The 23,754-nt window shown below is 41.3% G+C and overlaps 1 protein-coding gene across 1 annotated transcript in view; it reads left to right on the top strand.

Annotated features, from left to right (window-relative positions):
• BRWD3 (bromodomain and WD repeat domain containing 3) overlaps positions 1-23,754 on the top strand; it is a 51,600-nt gene that overhangs the window by 12,787 nt on the left and 15,059 nt on the right. The window contains exons 7-29 of the mRNA XM_050310327.1: positions 4,086-4,246; positions 5,172-5,393; positions 6,786-6,886; positions 7,511-7,581; positions 8,480-8,580; positions 9,739-9,779; positions 11,217-11,321; positions 12,263-12,416; positions 12,794-12,928; positions 13,325-13,453; positions 13,860-14,085; positions 14,777-14,947; positions 16,867-17,050; positions 17,517-17,610; positions 18,215-18,364; positions 19,252-19,328; positions 19,951-20,128; positions 20,630-20,746; positions 21,184-21,291; positions 22,352-22,476; positions 22,654-22,736; positions 23,254-23,365; positions 23,684-23,745. Of these exons, the coding sequence (XP_050166284.1) occupies positions 4,086-4,246; positions 5,172-5,393; positions 6,786-6,886; positions 7,511-7,581; positions 8,480-8,580; positions 9,739-9,779; positions 11,217-11,321; positions 12,263-12,416; positions 12,794-12,928; positions 13,325-13,453; positions 13,860-14,085; positions 14,777-14,947; positions 16,867-17,050; positions 17,517-17,610; positions 18,215-18,364; positions 19,252-19,328; positions 19,951-20,128; positions 20,630-20,746; positions 21,184-21,291; positions 22,352-22,476; positions 22,654-22,736; positions 23,254-23,365; positions 23,684-23,745 (2,907 nt within the window). The remainder of the gene's footprint in view (positions 1-4,085; positions 4,247-5,171; positions 5,394-6,785; positions 6,887-7,510; positions 7,582-8,479; positions 8,581-9,738; positions 9,780-11,216; positions 11,322-12,262; positions 12,417-12,793; positions 12,929-13,324; positions 13,454-13,859; positions 14,086-14,776; positions 14,948-16,866; positions 17,051-17,516; positions 17,611-18,214; positions 18,365-19,251; positions 19,329-19,950; positions 20,129-20,629; positions 20,747-21,183; positions 21,292-22,351; positions 22,477-22,653; positions 22,737-23,253; positions 23,366-23,683; positions 23,746-23,754) is intronic.

Genomic DNA, 23,754 nt, shown 5'->3' with positions numbered 1-23,754 from the left:
TGCCTTTTCCCAGCGTGTTTGTGCAGAGCTGGGAATCTTCTGCCTGGGGGAGTCTCCGGGAAAGTGCTGATCTGTGGAAGTTGTTCCCAAGGATGTGGTGTCTGTCTGTTGAGTCTGTGGGGATCTGCTGGGGGAGGAGAGGGAGGGGAAACACTGGCTGGATGTCCTGCTGCCAGGACAACTTGGGGAACCCTGGAGATGGTCTGGTGGAGCCTTTGTGGGCAGGTTTTGCAGTTGTGGGATTTTTAGGGCTCCGTTTGTGCTCTCCCAGTCAGCAAGTGGAAAGACTGGTCATGCAGTACCTCAGCACTGGGAGTTATTCCCCTTTGATAACCCTGCTTTTGGTGCTACTTCAGTTTGTCAGAGCTTTGTTTTTTGGAGGCAACTCAATGCAGATCAGAAAGAAGGTTATTTTCGCTCTTTACGAGCTGCTCTAACATGAGGATGAAAATCTTTCTGTAGGTAACTTGTTAGTGAAAATAACACAGAATTTGGAAGCAGAAAGCACAGTCTCAGTGAGCAAGCATTTGAGCTGGATGGAAATTCACAGTCAAGGTGATCCAGCTACCTTGGCCGTGCCAGAGAGCAGCGCTGGGATGAGGTCAGGAATCGATGGTGTCTCGTGCTGTAAAAGAGTTCCATGAGGTCAGTGGCTCCCAGAGCTGGAACATCGTGCTTTCAGTGCTTTTCCTGGGTCCAGCTCTCTTTGTGGCCACTCTGAGATGCTATTTTCCTCGAGTGAGCCAACTGTATTGAATTCCCAGCACTCTTATGAGATCCTGACCTGTGTTTCTCCCCCACTCTGTGAGTGGTACCCGATCCTTGCTCACTCTGGCCCTGCTATGAGAGCAAAATTTAAGTCCTCATTCCAGAGTTACAGTGCTTATTGCAGAGGGTGAAACAGTCTGATGTGAACTCATCACCCTTGAGAAACTGGTTTTAAACCAAACATTTGCACCAGTTTCCTGTCTTCTTAGTTTTCCTTGCAAAAAGTGGAGCAGCACAAGGGTTTGTAGGGAGAGGAAGAATTCGAGCAGGTGCTGCCTCGCTGACTTTGCCATCTGAAACGCTTGAATTCCTCTTGAAATTGTGACTTAACTTTGAAATTTGGGCTGTCTGGTGATTGGTTTTTAAACTTCCTTTACACTGGTGGGTTGTTGTTGCAGGGTTTGGGGTTTGTCCTTCCTAGGTGAACTTTCTTACAGGGGTTTTTACGTTTGTGCTGTTACCTCTGGTAGAACGTGAGGTAAATTGTGGTTAATGAGTTGCTGTTGTACAGCATATATGGCTTGCATTAAGAACTCTTAATTTTCCTGAAGGTGTGATCTTCCAGGACCAAGGACTGTGGAACGTAAAGAGAAAAATGCCTGTATTTTACAGGTTGTTAGTTGGAGGAGCTTAGATGGTCCCTCAGTTTGAGGACAAAGCTAACTTTTCTTATCAAGAAGACAAGATCTGCTCCCTTTTTTTGTGAAATAACTGTCTGGAAAGTCTTTCCTGGCAGGGAATAGTGAGAGGGTGGACTTGGCATCTTTTACACCCAGTATGGCATGAAATACATCAGTTAATTAGATAGGTTCCTAAAATCTTTTAAGGTTACTAAGTTGCTCTTTCTTCGGGTGGGAATTGTTGGTTTTTAATGCTTTGGGGCCTTAGGAGTACAAGGACTTCATTGTACTGAAGAAAGGAAACTTCACAGGGATTTTTGTCATGTGGGGGTAATTCCCTATTTGGATATTGTGTATTAATCTTCCTAAGAACTGGAATTGGGGATGGTTTTTTTGTCCCTTTGAAGCACTGATAGGGTTTTTTTTGTCCAAAGATGCTGTTGCTTTGATAAATTCGTTGCTCCTCATGGCACAACCAAAGTTCTGGGTGTCTCTTGATTGAAGCATTTCATAAACAGGGCTTTTTATTTTGTAATTATCCATGGGAGATTGAGGAGTTTTGTCCTCATTGTGCAAATAGGGAAATAAACACAGGAAAAAAAAAAAAGTGAAATCACTTTCATATCCGCTGGAGCTGAACTGATTGCAAGGCTGGGAATCCACCGGAAAAGTGAGGTGCCAAGACTGGGATTTAAGTGCCTGAATATTCTTTATACCTTTCAGTGTTTCCTTCATGTGATTTACACCAAAAATCAGGGGAAAATGTTCAGAAGGATTGCATGGAGACACAGAAAATACCACCATTATTGGGAATATTTTGAAATGTGAATATACCTTTTTGATTCACACAGTTCTTTGTGTGGCTAAAACATTATTCAGAGCTGTTTGAAATTGCTTAAAGGCAGATACACTGTTATTATGTATTTAAATCTATAAATATATATGTATTTAAAGGCTTTAAGCATTGAAAAGCACAGCAGAATCGCCAGGTTGCTGAATGACTCCATCCCTCTATTGGCACAGAGGGTCCACAGGGTGGGGGGACAGGGAGGTTTAATATTTTTAAAAATTCGGCTTTTAAGCTGTCACACTTACATAGTAAATAAAATAATGTATAGGAAAACCTGAGGCACCTTTGTAGAGCATTTAGCACTGTGGGATCTCTGTGTTAGAGGTGTAAAAAAGGTTAAAAAAAATTCAGTTTTACTTTGCTTGAGGAGACAGTTTTGTTTAACAGCCCTGTGTAATGCCAGGCAGCAACTCAGTAGTGGGTAGATAGTAAACTAATTTGCTTCAGTGTGTTTTGCTTTTTAGTACTGCTGAATATGTGCTTTTACATGCAAAGCAAATATTGACTGAAGGTGAGGTTACGCTGGAGCCTGATGGCTTTTGCAAGTGTCTTTTATGCAGCTTTTTTCCCTCATGGGTTGTGTTTCAGGTATATTGAGCGATTAAAAATAATCTAAGTTTCCAAATTTGAGACAAAAATACTTTCTGTAAAGCTGAAATAAGTGTATTTATTAATAGATGCTTCAGTGGTACAAATTTACACAAGTGAGTTTACGGATTTGTAACCCTTTGAAATGGAACTTCTTGACTTTGTAGGTTAATTTTTTTACTGTATTCCTTTTTTTTTTTTTTGGAGATTGGGAATGAGACAATTAAGCAGTGGGCTGAGTTTTGCACTGTAGTTTTAAACTAAGGGGTTGAAAGGCTCGAAGGATCTTGGTGGTGCTCCTGTGAAGCCCAACCTACTTCAAGGTGCAGGAGGCAAGATAAGGAGTTTCTCCAGGGGATCTGCTATCGCAGGGGCTCCACAAACCCACCAGCCCAGCAGTGTTGGAGCCTCAAGTGCCACTGGAAAAACCTCTCCAAACTTTAAACCCCAAAGTTCAAGTGCTATGAAGGAGGATGGGTCGGGGAAAATAGTAATAATGGAGGGTTGGTGAAATTTAAATACCCCCAAAATGAGCTAAAATTGTGCATCAAATCAAAGATGGGCTTTTTTACCTGGTGTTTTTGTGGATTTAGATTTCAGGCTGTTCTTGGAAGGATTTCTGTCTGTAGCAGTGGGAAATGATTGGGTATTGCAGTTTATTTCTTGTACCTGCCATTCTTTTGAGTGAGACTTTTCCATCAGTGCCACATATTTCTTATTCTTCAATTCCACAGCCATAAGGAATGCAGTGATGTTGATGTTGAACACATGGAAGACCTTTGACCATCCCATATGACCTAGAAGCCATTCCAAAGAAAGATTTTTATCACCAAAAAAGCACTTTAAAATAAACAATTACTATATTGTAAAACTAAACGTGTTGTAATTGTTATTGGTAACATCTAATTTCCATAAAGCAGATTTCCCAAATCCATGTAGAGTAAGTGTATCTGTACCTGTTCATGAATTGAACATTGGAACAACTCCTACTTGTGGTGGGAACTTTTAATTTTGCTGTAATTTTTGGTGAGGAAGCAGGTGCAGGGTGTGGTGTGTATTGAAAGGCTTTATCAGGAGTGGGATTTCTTTTTATAACATCATCCAGAACATTCTGATAAGGTGGAAGAGGCTCAGATTTACGGATTATAACAACAAAGTTGTTAAGGAACGTTGTATTTGATTTAATACTTATTTACATTGAGTTCTAGTCCAAAATCCATGTCTCAGTTTTTGTTCTGCTTTGTTTTTCTCTCTCCCAGTTCACATCCTGTCTGCCAGGCAGTTAACTGGATGTGGCCGTTTCAGCCACTTGTTCCCAACATCCACTTACCAACACATGAAGATGCATAAGAGGATTTTGGGGCACCTCTCATCTGTTTATTGTATCGCCTTTGACCGCAGTGGGAGGAGAATTTTTACAGTAAGTTTAAAAATTGGATTTTTTTTTTTTTTGAAGATTGCTTTGCTTGGTTTGATTTCCTTGTTTCGTGAGTTCCTCAACAGCCTTTCCTCACTGATTAAGATGCAGACACAACTTAATTCAGCTGCAAGTTAGTTTTCTACTAAATTTACCTTTCAGAATTTGTGGTCTGTCAGTGAATGCATGGCTGTTAATTTCAGATTTTCTCCAGAATATAGTAGCATCCATTTATCCATTTCTGTGGTACTGCCCTTGCTTTTTGTTGGGCATATTTAAAAATCAGTAGATTTTTCAAATTAATGCTGCATTTTTAGCTGTTAATGTTAATCCCTGTGCATGGAGTGACAGGACAAAAGGGAATGGCCTTCAGGTGAAGGGGGCAGGGTTAGATGGGATTTTGGGAAGAAATTATTGGCTGTGAGGGTGGGGAAGTCCTGGCACAGGTTGCCCAGAGAAGCTGTGGCTGCCCCTGGATCCCTGGCAGTGTCCAAGGCCAGGCTGGATGGTGCTTGGAGCAACCTGGGCTAGTGGAAGGTGTCCCTGCCCATGGCAGGAGGTGCCTCTGGTTTGGGTTGGAAGGGACCTGAAAGCCCATCCAGTCCCACTCCCTGCTGTGGGCAGGGACAACTTCCACCAGCCCAGGTTGCTCCAAGCCCCATCCAACCTGGCCTTGGACACTTCCAGGGATCCAGGGGCAGCCACAGCTTCTCTGGGCAACCTGTGCCAGGGCCTCCCACCCTCACAGCCAAGAAATCCTTCCCAATATCCACCCTCACAGTAAAGAAATTATTCCTAATACAGCAGTGCAGTCCCACTGAAGCGCTTCCAGCACGGCCGCGGTGCTGGAGGTCCCTGCCCACCCGCGGTGCCACGTGGGTGACATGCCTGGATTGAGGCGATCTTTGGGAGTGTCTTGTGTTCCCAGGGCTCAGATGACTGTCTGGTGAAGATCTGGGCGACGGATGACGGGCGCCTGCTGTCCACCCTGCGGGGGCACTCGGCCGAGATCTCGGACATGGCCGTGAACTACGAGAACACGCTGCTGGCCGCGGGCAGCTGCGACAAGGTGGTGCGGGTGTGGTGCCTCCGCACCTGCGCCCCCCTGGCCGTCCTGCAGGGCCACTCAGCTTCCATCACTTCCATACAGGTGAGGGACCGTTGGGTTTGGGTTCAAATGGTGATACGAGGTTGGCAATCCGAGATAAAATTCATCATTCCATCTCTGGAATGGTTTGTCCTGACTCGAGGGTGTTTTTTCTTGGCAAATTCGCTGCTGCTTCATCCCGCTGCTTCCATGGGCCTTTAGCTGTGGGACCCCACTGCTGCTTCCACAGGCCTTTAGCTGTGGGATCCCACTGCTGCTTCCACGGACCTTTAGCTGTGGGACCCCACTGCTGCTGCCTTGGGTCGAGAAAACGATAGATCTGGTGCTCTCAATGAGCCGAGGAGTCGTGGTTGGCATCTTTGGTGCTGGTCCTGGCACGGTACCTGAGCCAACAGTCCTGTGTTTGTGGAGGACGTTTATTTTTTGGAAGAATCAGCTAAAACTCCTTATTCCACGTCTCTTGTTTCTTTGTTACCTTAACTTGTAGCATAAGGAGCTGTTCTGGCTTTTGTAGAAAGCGCAGATTTTCTTTAAAAAACAACACAGCTGCCAGAAACCTCCAAAAATCAAAATTCCAGGATGAAAAACCCCCAATCCCTGCAATTTGGCAGGTGATGCATGTAGAGGGGAGAGTGAGGGGGGCTGTTTGGCTCAGAATCCCTCTCTCTGGGAGCTGTGCTTCCTTGGATTCAGCACAGGCTTCTCCATTATGCCAGTGGTCCCCAGGAGCTTTGTAGGGAAGAGGGGGAGAAACAATTCCAATTTTGTCTGATTTCAGTCATATTAAGGTGATTGTTTTGGAAACATATTTTGCAACGTGCTGTTATAATTGGTATATTACTTTTTACATATCTCTGTGTGTATATATATATATATACATATACATTTAGAATAAAATCAGTGGTGGCTTTTTGAGGAACCAGTGCAAACAATGCAAATAGAGGAAACAATTCCTCTATCAAATTACCAGGTAGCCAGAGGATTAAAGGCATTTCTGCAATTATGAAATTAAGAATAAAAAGCTTTCCCGCTCCTTAGAGAGGCAGAGGAGACATTCAGGAAGAGGGAGGGAGTGGGGATCCTGCTGTGCTGCTGTTCTTCTTTGGGATGCAGGAATCATTTTTGCCATGTTTGATCCAGTTCTGTCCTCAAAAGAACTATTTCCTCATCTTGATACCCCATTAAAAGGGTCTGGGCTTGTTTCATTTCTCCCATTTACCCTCATTTGTGTGGTAGAAATAAAGAATTCCTCCTCAAAATGTGGGGGTTTTCCATTTCCTCAGCTTGTTTTGTATGGAAGTTCAGATTCTGTGCCCATCCCTGCTCCCCGTTCTCCTGGGGAAAAAAAAATGTGAAAAAAAATCTTTTACAGGTTTCCAGCATGAAAGAAGAGAAAGAAATTAGCTGGTTTAATTGTTCCAACTTTATTTTTAGTTCTCTCCAGCAAGGAAAGGAACAACACGATACCTCACCTCCACTGGTGCCGATGGAACAATCTGTTTCTGGCAGTGGCATGCGAACACCATGAAATTTAAGTAAGACTCTTTAGATAATTATAATTATTTTGACTCAAGGAGGGATTTATTTTGAGTTTTGGCCTGAGGAGGAATGCTGAGATAATTAAATAAGGGTGTTTTCTTGCTCAGTAAGCTGGTGTGGGGGGCAGGGATTCTGTTGGAACCCAGAGGGGAGGCAGAGATTGGGGTTGTTATTTCTGGGGTTTTGTGCCTTGCGAGGCAAAGTTGTGGAAGAACTTCCAGCTCTTTTGTTAAGGAATAGAATCCTTGTCCAAAATGGCAGAAGACATAATTTGCTTTTAATCAGAAGAACATGCATATGTAAATGTCACCAAACCCATATTTAATAAATGCCATCAGACAAGTGGTTTGGCAGGTTCTGTTTTAAATAGATTTGAATTGGTGAGTATCGTGATAAATCAGTTAAATACTCCTTTCAATTTAGAAAATTATGGTTTTCTTATTCAACTAAGGACAAAAATGCCTCAAATGAAAAGTTCTAGGAAACTTAGGTGAGAATAAAAGAGATATGTGATATAAAAGAGATTTAAGGTGAGCATACTGACCCCAGCCTGAGGTGCAAGGAGATGTTTTTGTTGACTAGAGCAATGAACAGTAAAAATGTTGTGTTGTTGCACGTAGGGATCGTCCTGTAAAGTTTGCAGAGAGGTCCAGGCCTGGTGTTCAGATCTCCTGTTCATCCTTCAGTTCTGGTACGTGTCCTGTCAGGTATTCCATGGACTTGGGTACTTTGGTGACAGTTCTGCTACTTCTCTTTAAATACAAATACTATTAAACCTTTTTCCAGGTAATTTTAGCTCTGTCACATTGGGATTGTTTGAAAGTTTCCATGCCAAGTGTCTGCCTCAAGTTGCTTTTTCCCTTTTTTCCTGTAATTTAAGCTAAAATATCTTGACCAACTCAAAGGCTTGAAAGCCTCTTGTTTTGCACATCAGAGACGTTTTATATGTTATATTTTTATACTTTTTTATATTTTTACAAAGAAAATTTCTCATGAAATTTGCCTTTTTGAAATGGAGAGCTCTTCTAGAGCCACGTTCCTTTCTTCAAACCAGAATTCCTGAAATAACTAAACCCATTTCAAATGCAGTAAATCACACAACAGTGCCCTTTTGGGGCAATACTGTAAAGAAATTACAAGAAAAGGGAGACTAAGAGTGTAAGTTTGTCACAAGCATTTTTAAACACTTTTTAATCACAGTGGGAAAATTCAGATTAGGGAAACTGGAAAGGACAAACAGTCACTTAATAAAATTGAATTTGTTTGGCTTTGAAATGTAATTTTGTATATAAATGGAATGTACTTTCAAAAGGTGTTGACCACCCTGTGAAAATGTATTACATAAGGAGCTTTTTCCCAGTTTCTCAGCAATCACTGACTCCTGATTCAGCAATAATTTCTCTGGTTTGTGTCAAATAGAATGGAAGATGCACTTAAATATTTTATTTTATATCTACCGGTTTACATTGAAATTTTCTGTTTCGAACGACTTTGCTGCTTCGACAAGAAAGCAGCAAATTCAGATAAACAGAGTTCAAAGAAGTTGTTCCTTGGATGACTTTTCTTCTCTTGGAAAACCCTCTGTTTAGGTGGCATGTTCATTGCAACAGGCAGCACTGACCATGTGATAAGAATTTATTATTTGGGCTCAGAATCTCCAGAGAAAATGGCTGAGCTGGAATCTCACACGGTAAGAGGCAAATCAGGAAGCAAATCTTTTTTCCTCCCCCTTCACCTGATTTCAGGAACTTGGGTTTTTACATCTCTTTTGATTTATTAACTCTCCAGAATGTATTTGGCTCTCAACACTGTGGTGTTTAAATGCCTGGAAATTTTGGGGTTGGTTGTTTCTAAATCCCTCTGAGGCAAGAGGTTGGTGCAAAATAGGTTTTTATATATTTTATTCTCCCAGAAAACTGAGGGATCAGGTGATTTTCCCATATTCCTGAAGAAAGTCTGGGTTGGAAGGAGGAATTAAAGCGGTTTTAATGCACCATGTTATTCTTTTCCTATTAAATTTCCTGCTGAGTATTTAACTTCAGTTGTGACCACAAACCTACATACAAAAAACCCAAAGTAATTCAGGTTTTAGAGTGTGCAGTCAGTGTTTGGATCATGATGGAAATTTCCTTTAGAAAATCAAGCTCAGAAGCATCTTTTTTCAGGTAAGGCAGAAGGACTCCCATAAAAATTCAAACTTCCCACCTTAACAGCATTTTATGGATTAAGCCTGAAGTCTAAATTCATTCACTGAACTGAAGTGAGAGTTCACTTAAATCTCCAAACCAACCCATCTAACAAGTATTTTGCTCACAAAAGAGTGTTTTCTGTATGGAGCAGGGTTGGAAGGAGCTGTAATTCCTTTAATTTTTTGAAATCCACTCTTAATCCTGTGGACAACAAATCCCAGGTGGGTTATCAGGAGCTGGAGACACCAGTGGGAGTAAGGATACAAGTACCAGGAGCAAACACAAGTATTTAGCAAATTAAAAAAAAAAAAAGACAAACCCATGTCTGAAACATAATATTTGTTTCTGAAGAGTTTATAAGTGGAAATAAAGCCAAGGTTTTCAATTTTTGGATTAAATTTTTTTGATGCACTTTAATATTAGGTCTAAAAATTGCAGGAAACCATCACCTCTCTGAAGTTTTCTGTTTGAGTGTTTGACACAGCAAGTCTGGGGAAGTTTTAGCTTTAAATACAACTTCTCTGCACGTGAATTTTTAAGGCTGTTGTAGGAAAGATACAGTTTGCTAAATAAAAACTAATCAAGAATCAACTAATTAAGAACTTTCAGGGTGAGTGTTTCAGCTTACAAAGCACTTACTGCTGTGTTTTCCTCTTCAGGACAAGGTGGTTGCAGTCCAGTTCTGTAACAACGGGGACAGGTGAGTGGCTGCCCTGGGGTTTGCACTTGAGACTGCTGATATTTAATTGCTCAAAGAACATTTCATGGAAAATTTGGCACAACAGGAAAACTGCCAGTGGGCTCTGATTAATCCTGGACAAACTGTTTAAGTGTGTTGCAAGATGTGTGTCATGTCTACAAGCCCCAGCTTGTTGTCCTCTGCTGTAACAACAAAAACATTCTGTAATTATACTTTTAATTTGGTTTTTTTTTTTCCTTTAAAACAGTAAATTGGAACACAAATTTTGTGTCCTTTTCTGTAAGAGTGTCTTAGTTCCCAGGTAACTCCCCTGGAGGGAGTTATAAAATATATATATATAAAAAAATATGATAATAAGAGCATTGTAATAATTGTAATTAGAAGCAAAAGTTAGAACTTAATTTAGATTTTTTTCCCAGCTTTTTTCTCTGTTTCCTTATTTTGCTGGGCAGGAGTTTTAAGGGATGTGTGGAAGCAGGAACCTTCCAAACTGCAGCTTTGCACCTGTACTTGGAGATCTTTGTCACATGAAATTATGGGAGAATGTGGTGCTGTAATTGTGCCACCAGTTCCTTCTAAGCCATGTCAGAGGGTTTAGGTCATATAATCACTGAAAATTATATGCTACAGTGATGCTTTGAATGAAAAAGTAGTTTCCTTTTTATTTTAATATAAAGAAGTAAAAATAAGAGGAAAATAAAACTTGTCAAAAGCATTTTAAAGCTCTTTTTCGTTTAGAGCGAAAAGATTCAGTTCAGGGAAACTGAAAAGGGGCAAACAATCACTTAATAAAATTGAGTAGATTTGCCTTTGAAGTGTAATTTTGTGTATAAATGGAACATGCTTTTGAAGGTGTTGGCCATCCTGTGAAAATGTGTTACTTGAGGAGCTCTTTTCCAGTTTCTCAACAGAAGTGATCTCTGTGGCACTGATGGCCAAACACTCTGAAGTGGTTAAATACATGTGCTGGATGCTTGACATTTTTAAACAAGGAGGAGTTTAAAAATTAAAATATTCGTGTTCTGCTTCCCAGTCAGAGCTACCTACTTGTAAATTTGGCTCTTTGCTTTCCCTGTCTTCACCCCCTCCCCGAGTTAACGTATTGTAATTTATGCCACACTCCTGGCACACAGTTGCTCTTTCTTTGCTGCCACTCTGAGCTGCTCCAGGGATTTGCTGATGTCATGAAACAGGGAACGTGCAGCTCGGATGAATTACGACATTGAAGTCATTCCAAGGCCATCTGCCTGCTGGAGCCAAATGTAATTAATGTTGTAAACTCTTCTGTACAATATCTGATCTGAAAATTGGAACCACGCAAGGAAGAGGAGCAGTGGCACACAACTACACACTTCCAGTATATGTATTTGTGTACATGGGGGTTTTACACCGTCCTTTGTGGGAATTTCATGGCTTTTTTTCCTCTTTGTCCCCCAGCTTAAGGTTTGTCAGTGGAAGCAGAGATGGAACAGCAAGGATCTGGCACTACCATCAGCATGATTGGAAGAGTGTGGTCCTGGATATGGCTACTAAAATGACAGGGTAAAGCAAACCAAGCAGAACACACCTCGTGGCCACATTTACATGCAAACTAAATCCTCCATCCTATCGAAAACTGTTTATTTACTGCTATTTTGAATTAATTTCTGTGCATTTTTTTTATTGACAGTGCTGTGGCTCTGCCTGTTAATTTACAGGCAGTTAATTAGCCCACCAAAGAAAATATTAATACATTGGTGGTTCCCTACCTAATACTTGGGGAATATTTAGTATTTTACATATGTAGTAAGAATGTCAAACAGTTTATGTCACAAAAAGAGGTTTTAGTAGAACCCCATTGATCACATGCTAGTAAACATATATATATCCAGAATGTTTCTTAACATTCTATTTCTTCCTTAATTTTCCAAGTAAGAGGTGAAATGTGGTGTTTTGGTTCTCAGGTTCAATTAGGGTTTTGAGTTTTCCTTTTTGAGATCCTCAAGTGACTTCTGTAAGTGCCTTGTAATTGGATATGCACAACAACAGAGAGCAGAAACCCATTAGGCATTTGCTTGGCAGAATTCTCTGCTTCATATGGTTACATTTGCAGTGTTTGCTGTCAGAGGTGTGATTTGGATTTATTTAATAGATTCTTGCTCTTTGTGGAGTTACTGATATTGATGACTGATAAAAATGCCTTGTAGGAAAAAGCTTAATAGATCTGAAGAGCTTGGAAGGAAAAATTGGGGTAGGTGAGGGTGGTGGCTTCAGAACAGAGGAGAAAACGTCCTTTTTAAGGACACAGAGACCTATAAATCTCAGTGGCACTGAATATTTCCTGTATCCTGTTTATGCCACCACAGAGCCATCCTTCTTTCTCCTGCCTCAGCCAGAGTCACAGTCACATCCATCCTCCCTGAATTCCATAGTGAATTAGCACTGGGAGATGTTTCCATAGGCAGTCACTGATTTATTCCTTTTTAACTTATTGATTTCCGTAGAAACAATGTGGCATCTGGGGAGGACAAGGTGACTAAGCTGAAGGTCACCATGGTGGCCTGGGATCGATACGATGCCACCGTCATCACTGCAGTCAACAACTTCCTTCTCAAAGTGTGGAACTCGTCCACAGGGCAGCTTCTCCACAGCTTATCCGTGAGTAACATAACAGGGGGGAATCCCAAATGGATGTAGTTCAGCTCTGAGACTGATTTGAGGCTAAACTGCGTCATCATTCCCCCTGAGGAGGAGTGTTTGGCCTTGGAAGTCTCCAGCTGTGCCCTGCCTGTTGGGAGGAGGGTGTATCCTGGGGAAGGGAGCTGATGGCCAAACTCCTGGTGATTTCTGGCTGGCAAGGAGCCCTTTGAAGGCTCCATTTGTGCCCTGATTTCTCCTTCTTCCCCATTCAACCAAGGGGTGTTGTCCAACACTGAGCTGCTCCCTGATCTGACGTGTCCTCACACTATACCAACACACCTGGAGGTACCACATGGAGAAACACAAGTTCCTTTCACCCCCTGCTGTCGTTGTAGGGTCATGATGATGAAGTGTTTGTTCTGGAGGCTCATCCCTTTGACCAAAGGATTGTGCTTTCGGCGGGCCACGATGGGAATATTTTTGTTTGGGATATAGACAAAGGAACAAAAATTCGCAATTACTTCAACATGGTAAGAAGGATGAGGGAGTTTTATTTTCATATTTGTTTAAAACTGGTCTTGAGACGAAAGCAGATTTCACTGTACACCTACAGAGCCAGCACAGGTCTGGGATTTTCGGCGTGGGCTTGCCCGGTGTCTGCCATTGAGATAAAACACAGATTTCCAGGGGGTTGTTTCAGAACATGCATTTAAAAAGTTGTGCTGAAATTTCAGAACAAAGAGAAAATGTGAAGTTTTACAGCATTGTTCAGTTTAACTTTAATACACAAAAGTGCAAATCAGTCTTTGAGTGAGGTGAGAAGTTACAGAATGAGTGTGAAACACGTGTTTCAGGTGAAATGTTTGTAAAAAAAACTCTTACAGTGAATATATGGTTGTGAGGGGAATGTTCTGTGCTTGATCCAGATTGAGGGCCAAGGCCACGGAGCTGTTTTTGATTGCAAGTTCTCACCAGATGGGCAGCATTTTGCCTGCACAGACTCTCATGGACATCTGCTACTATTTGGTTTTGGATGCAATAAATATTATGAGAAGGTGGGTTGAATGAATTTTAAACTCTTCCCTGTCTTGACCTGATTTTGTCTCAGAAGTGTTCGTGTTACAATTTCTTCCCTCACCCTGCCCCACACAAAATAATAATTAGATCACGAAGCAGTTGCTTTTTACCTAAATCAAAAAGATTTAGACAAGAGAATCTTAGGCAGGGGAACAAAGCATTACCTTCTCTCTGTTCACCTCTTTTGGCCTATTTTACTCTTGAGTTTCTGCACCAGGCCTTGGTAATAAACCACATTTGTGGAGGAATCTGTTCTCTGTCACAACATTCCTGCTGCTGCTCCTGAGTGCAGGAGTTGTGGTTTATGGGTATGGAGCAATTCCAGAGCAGCCAGACAGCTGCAAATGGCCATTGATTCATCCCCTAAATTGCTTTTCTTTTCAGATTCCAGATCAGATGTTCTTCCATACGGATTACAGGCCTCTGATCCGCGATGCCAATAACTACGTGTTGGATGAACAGACCCAACAGGCTCCGCATCTGATGCCTCCTCCATTCCTGGTGGATGTTGATGGAAATCCTCATCCCACGAGATTCCAGCGCCTGGTCCCAGGGAGGGAGAATTGCAAGGATGAGCAGCTCATTCCTCAGCTGGGATATGTAGCTAATGGTATTGTGTCTGAACCTCCTGAATAATACACGTGTGGCACAGGATTGAGCAGCAGCTCTGGGGGGTGGTGATGGAAGGATTTATAAATTAATGGTTTAAATTCAGTAGAGAGGTAGAAGAGGAGATAGAGGGAGTTTGTGGCATGAAGGAAGTGTCTGGAATCCACTTGACTGGAAACAAGAACATTCCACAATCTGTGGGCTTCTCCCAGATATGGCACATGCTTAAAGCATTGTCCCATTAACCTCAGTGCAACTCCCTATGTGAGGAAGGAACCAGGAAGGTGAGAAAGACATGTTAAAAACAGCTTTTGTTTTTTAAGACAGGGGTTTTCTTTCTTGCAGACATAAATTTTTGCAAAATGCCATTCTCCAGAAAAGACCTTCCATTATTACCCACTGAAACATAATTTCTTTTCTGCTGGTTCTAAGGGTTTGTGTTTATGTTTCACATGTGCTCTGGAGTTTCAGGTTTTTATTGTAGCTTCTCTTCTAAACTTTGCCTCCATTTATTCCATGAGAGCAGAAATCCAGCTGGTGATCAGATGTTCTGCAGGGCAGACCAATAGTAGTGCAGAGTTTTAAATGGGATTGTTTCTGTGGTGTTTAGTAAAACAGAAATCATTTTATAAGAGCGATTAATTTATAACAGAAATTAATCATTTCGTATTTGTGGCTTTGTTCTTGCCAAGGTGATGGTGAAGTAGTTGAGCAAGTCATTGGGCAGCAAACAAATGACCAGGATGAGAGCATCCTTGATGGAATGATCAGGGAGCTCCAGAGGGAACAAGATCTGAGACTAATCAATGAAGGAGAAACCCCTCCAAACCCTCCACTCAACAGATCCCTCTCTGTCAATGGAGGTCAGTGTCCTGCCTTGTCTCCAGCAGTTCTTTCCTTAATCACAGAAGGTACTGATCAAAATGTGTTCATGTGTCTTGGAGGATGCTTTTCTCTCCTGTTTGTACCCCTTGTTAACCTGTGGGGAGCAGTTGGATGTTCTCTGGATTCCAACAGAGAAATTAAAAGTTCAAGGTGCAGCTGAGGGCACAGAGTGTCTGACTGGGCTGTATCTGATTACCTGAAGCTATTAGACTGGAACTATTCCTGTTATAAACCATTTTCCTGAAAAATAAACGTAAAATTCACTGTATTATCTTGATATCACTGCAGAGATGATACTTCCTAACTGCATAATGTCAAAATAACAGCATATAATTAGAGGTTGTCAGTGAATAGTGTTGTGACAGACTAATGGTTTCCTGCTGCAGCGGAAGGCTGAGCATCAGTGGTAATAAAATAAACATGTTGCTCTGCCTTAGTGTTTCCTTAGAAAGCTTGAGATTATTCTCCTGGTAAATGTTCTGCTACTGTGATTTTATTTTTAATACACCAAGTGATTAAAAATTTAAACGTAACTCAGTCAGATGTGAAGAGCTGAGTGAGTGCAGCTGATGGAAGGGGAGCAGATGCTGAGGACCTGAGCTGCAAGTCATCCTGAGCTCTGGGAAATCTACAGCTGCTAATAAATTAGTTCTAGGTTAAGTGACTGATTACACATGTTTGAAGTAGGTTTCCTACAAAAGCTCATTAGGATTTGGACTTGCTTGTGTTGAAATTCAAGAAGGAATAGGAAAAATATGAGTGAAAAATGCTGAAAATAAACTTTTGCTTTCCTCTAAATTGGTATGTCAGGAAGGGTGTCTAGAAGGCACCTTCAACTCACATGCAGTCTTTTCTGCATCATAGGATAGGCTGATGTGTTGTGCAGTCCCAGCTCCCATTTTATTTGTGTGTCCCTGTAGTTGTACAAAGGAATTTCCAGGTATGAATGGTATGGAAATTAAAGCAGTTCCCTTCTAGAACTTGCACTGAGCACTGGCTTTGCTACATGATCACCCAGTTGATGTAAGCTAATTAGAGTATGTATAAAGCCTTTAAATAGCCAAATATTTTTATGCAGGTTTGCACAACCATAAATTGCAGTATTTTCATGTGGTTGACCATATTTAAGCATGTGGGAGTCGTGCTGGTGAGCTAAACAAGAACAATGATGGCAGTGATTCCATTATTAGCAGCCTTTTTGTGTCTCTTTGCTGCCTAAAGTGTGTGTTTTCACTGTGCTGGGCCACCTGATGAGAAGGCCAGAGCAGAGCAGTGCCTGTGGCACAGCAAATAAGACTTAAAACCACAGAACAAATGGAGATGATATAACAGAAAACTTAAACCTTGCAGCAGTCTGTTATTTTAGATGTCAACCTTGTGTCTTCTTCCACAGAATTTGAGATTGATGATTTTAGAGCCTTTAAGCAGTTGAAAGACTTTAATTTGAAGTTCACTTAAGCACCCTTAAAACTTTCCTCATGAATTACATTCTCTGTGTGCCTCAGGTATCTCTGAGGCACCTCAAGGCAGCAGCAAACATGTCCCTAAGACCAGCACGCACAAGTGTTCACCTGGAGCAAAAGAAAAGCCTCTTCACGTAGAATAAGTGTTGATTATTGCCAAAAAAAGAATCTTTGTGTGGTCCTTAAGCTTTAAATGTTAGATTAGATCCTGGGAAGGAATCCCTCCCTGTGAGGGTGATGAGGCCCTGGCACAGAGAAGCCGTGGCTGCCCCATCCCTGGCAGTGTCCAAGGCCATGTTGGAGCACCCTGGGCTAGTGGAAGGTGTCAGGGAGGTGGAACAGGATGAGCTTTAAGCTCCCTTCCAGCCCAGCCACAACTGCATGATTCCACTGACGGTTTATGGAAGTGAAGAGGTTGTTTTTGCCTCCCTCAGCCCTTCGCAGCCCGGCCCTGGACGTGGCCTCCCCGCCGAACGTGGGGCTGCGGCGGAGCGGGCAGATCGAGGGCGTGCGGCAGATGCACCACAACGCGCCCCGCAGCCAGATGGCCACCGAGAGGGACCTCATGGCCTGGAGCAGGAGGGTGGTGGTCAATGAGCTCCCTCCAGGCGTCAGCAAGTAAGATGCTAAGTGAACCAGAGGGGGGGGAGGGAATCTCATTGTATAATATTTAATAATTAATCAGTCCCCTTGAAGTGATTTTTCAGAAGTGCATTGGCTTTGGGAGATGGTTGATTGGGTTGTTTGGAATATTAGGATTGGGGTGGGGAGTTGAGAATAATAATTCCTTCTTTTCACAATTCAGTCTTTCTTCAGTAGTTCAAATACCACATTTCCTCGAAGTTTTATTTAAAAAAAAAAAAATCCTGTGAAAATAATTTTAATTCATTCCAGTCTACTTGGAAATAATTATGGATGCTCAGCTAAGGAGTTGGCTTCCTTAAATTGTGATTGCAGGAGTGATGCTGCTTGTGCACAGATTCCTTATAGCAACAGAACAAGTATTTCTATGTGTGTATTAATGAGACTGTCGAGTTATATGAGGATTTACTGAATAAAAGGGATGTTTCTTATGCATAATTAGGGTCCAGGAAGAATGTCGAGCTGCCAAAGGTGAAATAGAAATTAGTTTGTACACTGTTGAAAAGAAGAGAAAGCCGTCCCACACCTTACAACGGGTGAGTTGTAGCACTAAAAGAAACAAAAAAACCAAACCAATTTTATTAAATTATTTAGAAGATCGATACTCCTAATTGTTCCTCTGGCTCTGTCTTCCTTCTGTAACTGTGATTTGTCTGTCCATAATATGCAAATAGTGGTAAATCTTTATCCTTGAGGCTTCAGTGGTGGGAAGATGCTGGAAAAGAAAAAGAACACTTGTGGAAAATGGTGATGGTCCTGTGCAGGGCTGGGGGTTGGACTTGATGACCTGTGTGGGTCCCTTCCCACTCAGCATATCCTGTGATTCTGTGGAAATAGAGAAACTTTAGAGGTGCCACACTTTTAGAAGTGGCTGGAATTACCTTACGCAGAGATTTCAGGAACTTTATAGAAAAAATTATATTTTCCCTAACTTCCTTTCTACTTCATAAAGTAGAATTGGTTTTGAACCAAAAACCACGTTTGGAAGTGCCCTAAAACGAGCCACGATGCCTCCAAGAATCCTACAGCAATTTCCTGTTTGTAATCGGAATACAACATTCAGTCACATTAACAAGGCGTCTTCTAAGTGTGTAACTCACCCTTAACTCCCGGATCCTGTGCTGTTTGTCCCCTTGGCAGAGCGAATTCCAGGCTGGCAGCGGCAGATCCCTGCGCAGGAACCAGCGGAGGCGGCAGCACGCCTACCAGACCCGCTCCACCATCGAGCACAGCCCGCAGGGAGCCACCCACCACCCCTGTGCCCGCCAGCAATCCGACAGCTCCTCTGAGGTCTGACCCCCCAGACACCCCCCAACAGCCTCCCTGCTCCCAAATCTCCCAGCACAGCAGCACTCCCGAGTTTCCCTGTGCAGGGACAAGCACTCGGCTCGTTGATTCCCTGGGATCTGGGGCCTGTTGGTCTGGGAGGGTGAAGGATCTTTCCCCTCAGTGCCAGTACAGTGTTCAAAAGGAGCTCGAGACAGCTCATGTATTTTTGGAAACCCAAAACGTTTTTAAGTAAATTTAACTGGGTTGTGTTAAACCGCTTGCTATTTTGGGATCTCACAGAGCACGTGGATTTGGGGCAGGGCTTTGATTTCGTTTTGCAGTGCTTTGATTTCAGCTGCATCTGTGGACTGCTGTGGAAAGAGATGGAGTATTGGTATTAATCATTGATATTGGCAAGGGAAGAACTTAAAATACCCCAGATTAAATATAACTTGTTGTCCTTTGGGAAGAGGCTGAACATTGTTGCTTTGTAGATGCACTGTATGTACAGAATAGCTAAAAAAGTTGGGCATTTGGCAACTAAAATTTATTAACCAAACCCTTAAATAAGAACTCATGTTATGGTTCTGATAGAATTAAAATTCACATCTGTTTCTATAGGAGTTATAGCATATAATATTATTTATATTATGTTATATAACTATAAGGGACAAAAAGGACAAAGTATAATATTGATTACTACATAGAAAGAAGTTGTCTACTTAAGTAGGGATTACAAAATCATACAGTGTCATCCTAAGATACAGGAAGAAATTGTGCACCTACTTATTAAAGTCTAAACCAACCCTTAAATACAAAGTTTTCCTCAGGTGACACAACTTGCTTGCAAACAGGAATGACATATTTTACCCTCGGCCCCAAAGTGAAACCTTCTGTTTTTAACACAGGAAGATGAGACTGTTGGCACAAGTGATGCCTCCATGGATGATCCCGTGGCAGCCTGGCAAAGTGAAAGCAGTTCCAGGTACCTTTACTGGGCTCTGAATTGATAATACTGGTTTATTGTGGAATTTAATTAAGACACTTGTTGTTGTGATACTCAGAATTCATTTTGAAGACTGATTTCTGGTCCCCAGTTCTTCATGAAACATGTTGTGGGTTTTTTTGTTGTTTTTTTTTTTTTTCAGTCAAAAGCAGGTTTGAAAGACCATTTGTAAGAAAATATTGTCTTTAATTAAGAACTGCTCTAAAAAATCAAAGCCAGTTTGCCATGTAAATCCACACATGTATGTGTGTTACTTGGTATTCAAGAAGTGAAAACTGGATTTTTAGGGAAGTGCTGTGGTTTCCTATGTTTTTCAAGCATTTTTTTGCTGCTGGTTCTTCTGAAATCAGTCCATGAATCAGCAAGATGATGAGTATGAAAATTGCTATCAGCCATAGCTGCAGTTTTACTGGGAGTTTCAAACTGATAAAACAATTTGCTGAAATCACAAATTCTCTAAATTCATGTGATAATAAAATTCTATGCTAATCCTGACGTCTGCTCCACAGGAGCACAGGTTGAATGTTTGGGCCCTTTCAGTCCATTGTGTGAAAACTGAAGTTTTCTGTTCTCTTTCTTACAACTTTTTCTTATCTCCCAGTGATTCATCAAGTGAATACTCAGACTGGACAGCAGATGCTGGAATTAATCTCCAGCCTCCAAAGAGACAAACCAGGCAGGCAGCTCGGAAAATCTGTAGTAGTTCTGAAGATGAAAATATGAAGGGAACAAAAGGACTGGAGCCAAAGCGAAGGAAACTTAAACAGCCTAGAAAAAAGGTTGGCATTTGTAATATTTTAGTGTCTGGGTTTTTTTAAATTACTATGGATCTGTATTGTAACTACATTGCCAGGTTTCTTTTTCCTGGTATTTTTTTGTTTTTAAAGAGCTGTTTAGAAGATTTATAAAAGTACAATCTCTTTATTTTATTTTTTATTATCATAGAATCACAGGCTGATTTGGGCTGGAAGGGACCTTAAAGTCCACCCTTGTTCCATGGGCATTTTGATGAATTTATGAATGTTTTAATTTTCTATTATATTTATAATAGACATGTCTTATTCCCTACTATTTAGAGGAGGTTTGGGAAGGCTGACATTCCAGTATTTCCTTGGCTTTATATCTCTTATGTGCAGTAACTGCCGTGTGGTCAGTTTTTCATGTGTTCTGCCAAAGTAATTAATTGTATTCTGAATATTTTAGTAATTGCATTCTAAATATTACATTAAAGGTGTTCTAAATACTGTATTAATTGTATTCTAAATATAATAATATTTCAGAAGCCCAGTGGCCTGCTGTCCCTGGAAGGGGAGCCCAGTGAGGAATGGCTTGCTCCTCAGTGGATCCTGGACACCATTCCCCGGCGCTCCCCGTTCGTCCCACAGATGGGAGATGAGGTAGTGCCTGCAGCAATTCCCACATTCCACAGGGGCTGGAGAGCTTGGGATGGTCAGGACTATATATCCAGCAGTGAATTGTGCCCCAAACCAGGCTGAATTGGGATAATTCTCAGGCAGTTTGTTGTTTGGAGATAGTCCTGCATCTCTTTTTCTGCTTTGGTGACTGGGGAGTAGCAGGAAGAGCTGGTTGTTCATCCTCACCTGCCATTTCTTCATTATCCCAATTATAAAGCACAGAGAAAGTGCCAATTTGGGAGGCTGATAGAAGTATTTTTAACTAGAAGAGTGTTTTATAATGAAATAAATAAGTGGGCAGTAAGTTCTCATCCCTGAGGCCTTGTGTGTTCATAGAAATTTTAGAACGAATGGGAAGAGAGCTCTCAGTGAAATAACATTCTCTTTTTTTCTCTCTTTTCTCTTTTTTCCCTTTTAAGATCATATACTTTAGGCAAGGCCATGAAGCTTACGTGAGGGCAGTAAGGAAAGCCAAAATTTACAGTATTAACATGCAAAAACAACCATGGAACAAAATGGAACTCAGGGTAAGTTGAAGAAACACTTCAAAGAGCTGAGTGTCTCTGTAATGTTAAACTGACACAAAAAACCAGCATGGAAAATATGAAGCCAGAATTACTTTAAAATGTTAATATCAAAGTTTACATTGTAAATATTAAGTCTTTACATCTCTTCAGTTCCTGATTTTGGACTTGGTTCTCAGGAGTCACTTTCCACAGATATTTTCATTTAACACTAATTCATTCAGAACCCACCACTCCAAAGCTGTTTATAGTTCTCTCACAGCTCTACAATGACCTGAACATTTGAGTTCTAGTTCTTGTTTTTAATGCTGTGGTAAGAAGGAAAAAATTATGGTGTAAACACCTAAATGTGTGTACAAGCTCTTTTAAACACTGGATCTTGCTTTGAACCAGAGTCCTCTAATACTTAATCCACAGTGTTGCCATATTTTTTCCCACCTTACTCCCAATTTTATATCAAAAAGGAGTCCATACATGTGCTAATTTTCATACATGTGTATGCCAGTGGTTCTATTATGTGAAAATGATTGCTTAACTGGAACATTACCCAGTTACTAGGCCGAAGTGTTCAGTGATTCCAGCTGTAATTTTCCAGGGCATCATCAGCTTGTAAGGAAAAGGAAACAGCATTTGCACTTAGGATAGAGTTTGACAGGATGTGAACATAAAGGCTATTGTGGAACTTCTGTGTTAAGAGGAAGAATTTCCTTTTCCCGCCCCTATACAAGAGTGAGGGGCCCTGGATTAGGCCAGGGATAAACTTTGGTGCCATCAGTGTGGTTAAAACCAGAGTGGGTTTGTTCCTTAGAACCTTCTTAAGTAATTTGTGGGAATCTTATTCACGAATCTACCAAAGGAATGAGCATCTTACACCTTCCTTGTTGTTGTTTTTAAGGTGTCAGTGATTGATTTTTAGTATTTGGAAAATTAAAATTTATGGGTGAAATTGCCTGGGCTGTAGAGTAGAAACACTGGTTTATATTAATATGTTTCATCCCTTAAAGTGGATGTTTTTGTGGTCAGCAAGTTAAAATAATGCTGTTCCATATTTACTGATAAACAGGAACAAGAATTTGTGAAGACTGTAGGGATTAAATACGAAGTTGGGCCTCCCACGCTCTGCTGCTTGAAGCTTGCATTCCTGGATCCAATCACGGGCAAAATGACAGGAGAATCCTTCTCCATAAAGTAAGTCACTGGAACGCTGATGACACCCTTCAAGAGATTTTTTTGGGGTTTTTTTTTTTGCAGTGTAGAAGCTTCTCCCTCCTCCTCCTTCCAAATGTGTGGAATTTGGGGACTGTGTTGTGCACGTGGAATTTTATTTCTGGGTAGTAGTAACTTTCTTTGTCTCATTTCCTGAAGGTACCATGATATGCCAGATGTTATTGACTTCCTTGTGCTGCACCAGTTTTATAATGAAGCCAAAGAAAGGAACTGGCAAATAGGTGACTCCTTGTTTTTTGGGTTTTTTTCCTCACTTCCATATGTTTTCTGCACCATTTCTGCAGCTGTTTAATGGGATACAGGGTCTTCATTACATCATGTAAAGGACTATACACAGGTGATATTATGGAAGGGACCCCAAAAGGATCATCAAATCCAACCCTTAGCCCTGCCCGGGACCTTTCCCAAGAGTCACACCATGATATTATAGAGGTCGTTGGAAACTTCTGATTTTTGCTGCAATTCCTGTACCAGAAAAAAAAAATACATAAGAGAAACTGTCCTCAAACCTGTGAGAGCAGGAGAATTTGCTGATCTGTGGTGATTTGAGGCATGGAATCAGCTGTGGGTAATTCCTAGAGTTGTCCAAGGCCTCCCTTTAGGATTCCATTCCTTTAGTGCAAAGTGTAAAAACTGAAGTAGTGCATTCATGAAAGATGGAGTTGAATCTCTAAAAAGAAATATTTAATAATTATTCATGTTGGTTCTTGTGCTGAATGGAATATTTTTGCCTTCCAGGGGATAGATTTCGCAGTATAATAGATGATGCTTGGTGGTTTGGAACTGTGGAGAGTCAGCAGCCTTTCCAGGCAGAGTATCCTGATAGTTCCTTCCAGTGCTACAGTGTCCAGTGAGTTTTTACATGTTTTACATCCAACTATAATGTGTACCTCGGGCACCAGCATCTCTTTTTCCATTTAAATACATAACCAGCCATTTGATTTACCTGTTTAGTTCTGAATTTATTCCTAAAGCAACACTTCTGGTGTAAACAGCAGTGCAGTGACCTATATAGGGGATACAAGAGGAAGATAAGGAGTTGGAATGTCATCAGTGACAGGTCTTGTTCCTAACAGGGATGACCTTCGTGGTGTAAATCTGATAAAGAAAAGGTGCATTGTTATATTCAGCTCTAACTTGTGCATTTTGGATGTATTGTTTTCAATAGCTGGGACAATAATGAAAGAGAGAGGATGAGTCCATGGGACATGGAACCGATCCCAGAAGGAAGTAAGTGTT

The sequence above is a fragment of the Myiozetetes cayanensis genome, unplaced genomic scaffold (genome assembly GCF_022539395.1).
Source record: "Myiozetetes cayanensis isolate MyiCay16 unplaced genomic scaffold, myiCay2020 scf15, whole genome shotgun sequence".
Lineage (NCBI taxonomy): Eukaryota > Metazoa > Chordata > Aves > Passeriformes > Tyrannidae > Myiozetetes > Myiozetetes cayanensis.
The sequence above is the reverse complement of the archived record's forward strand: the minus strand, read 5'-3'. Positions and strand labels throughout refer to the sequence as shown.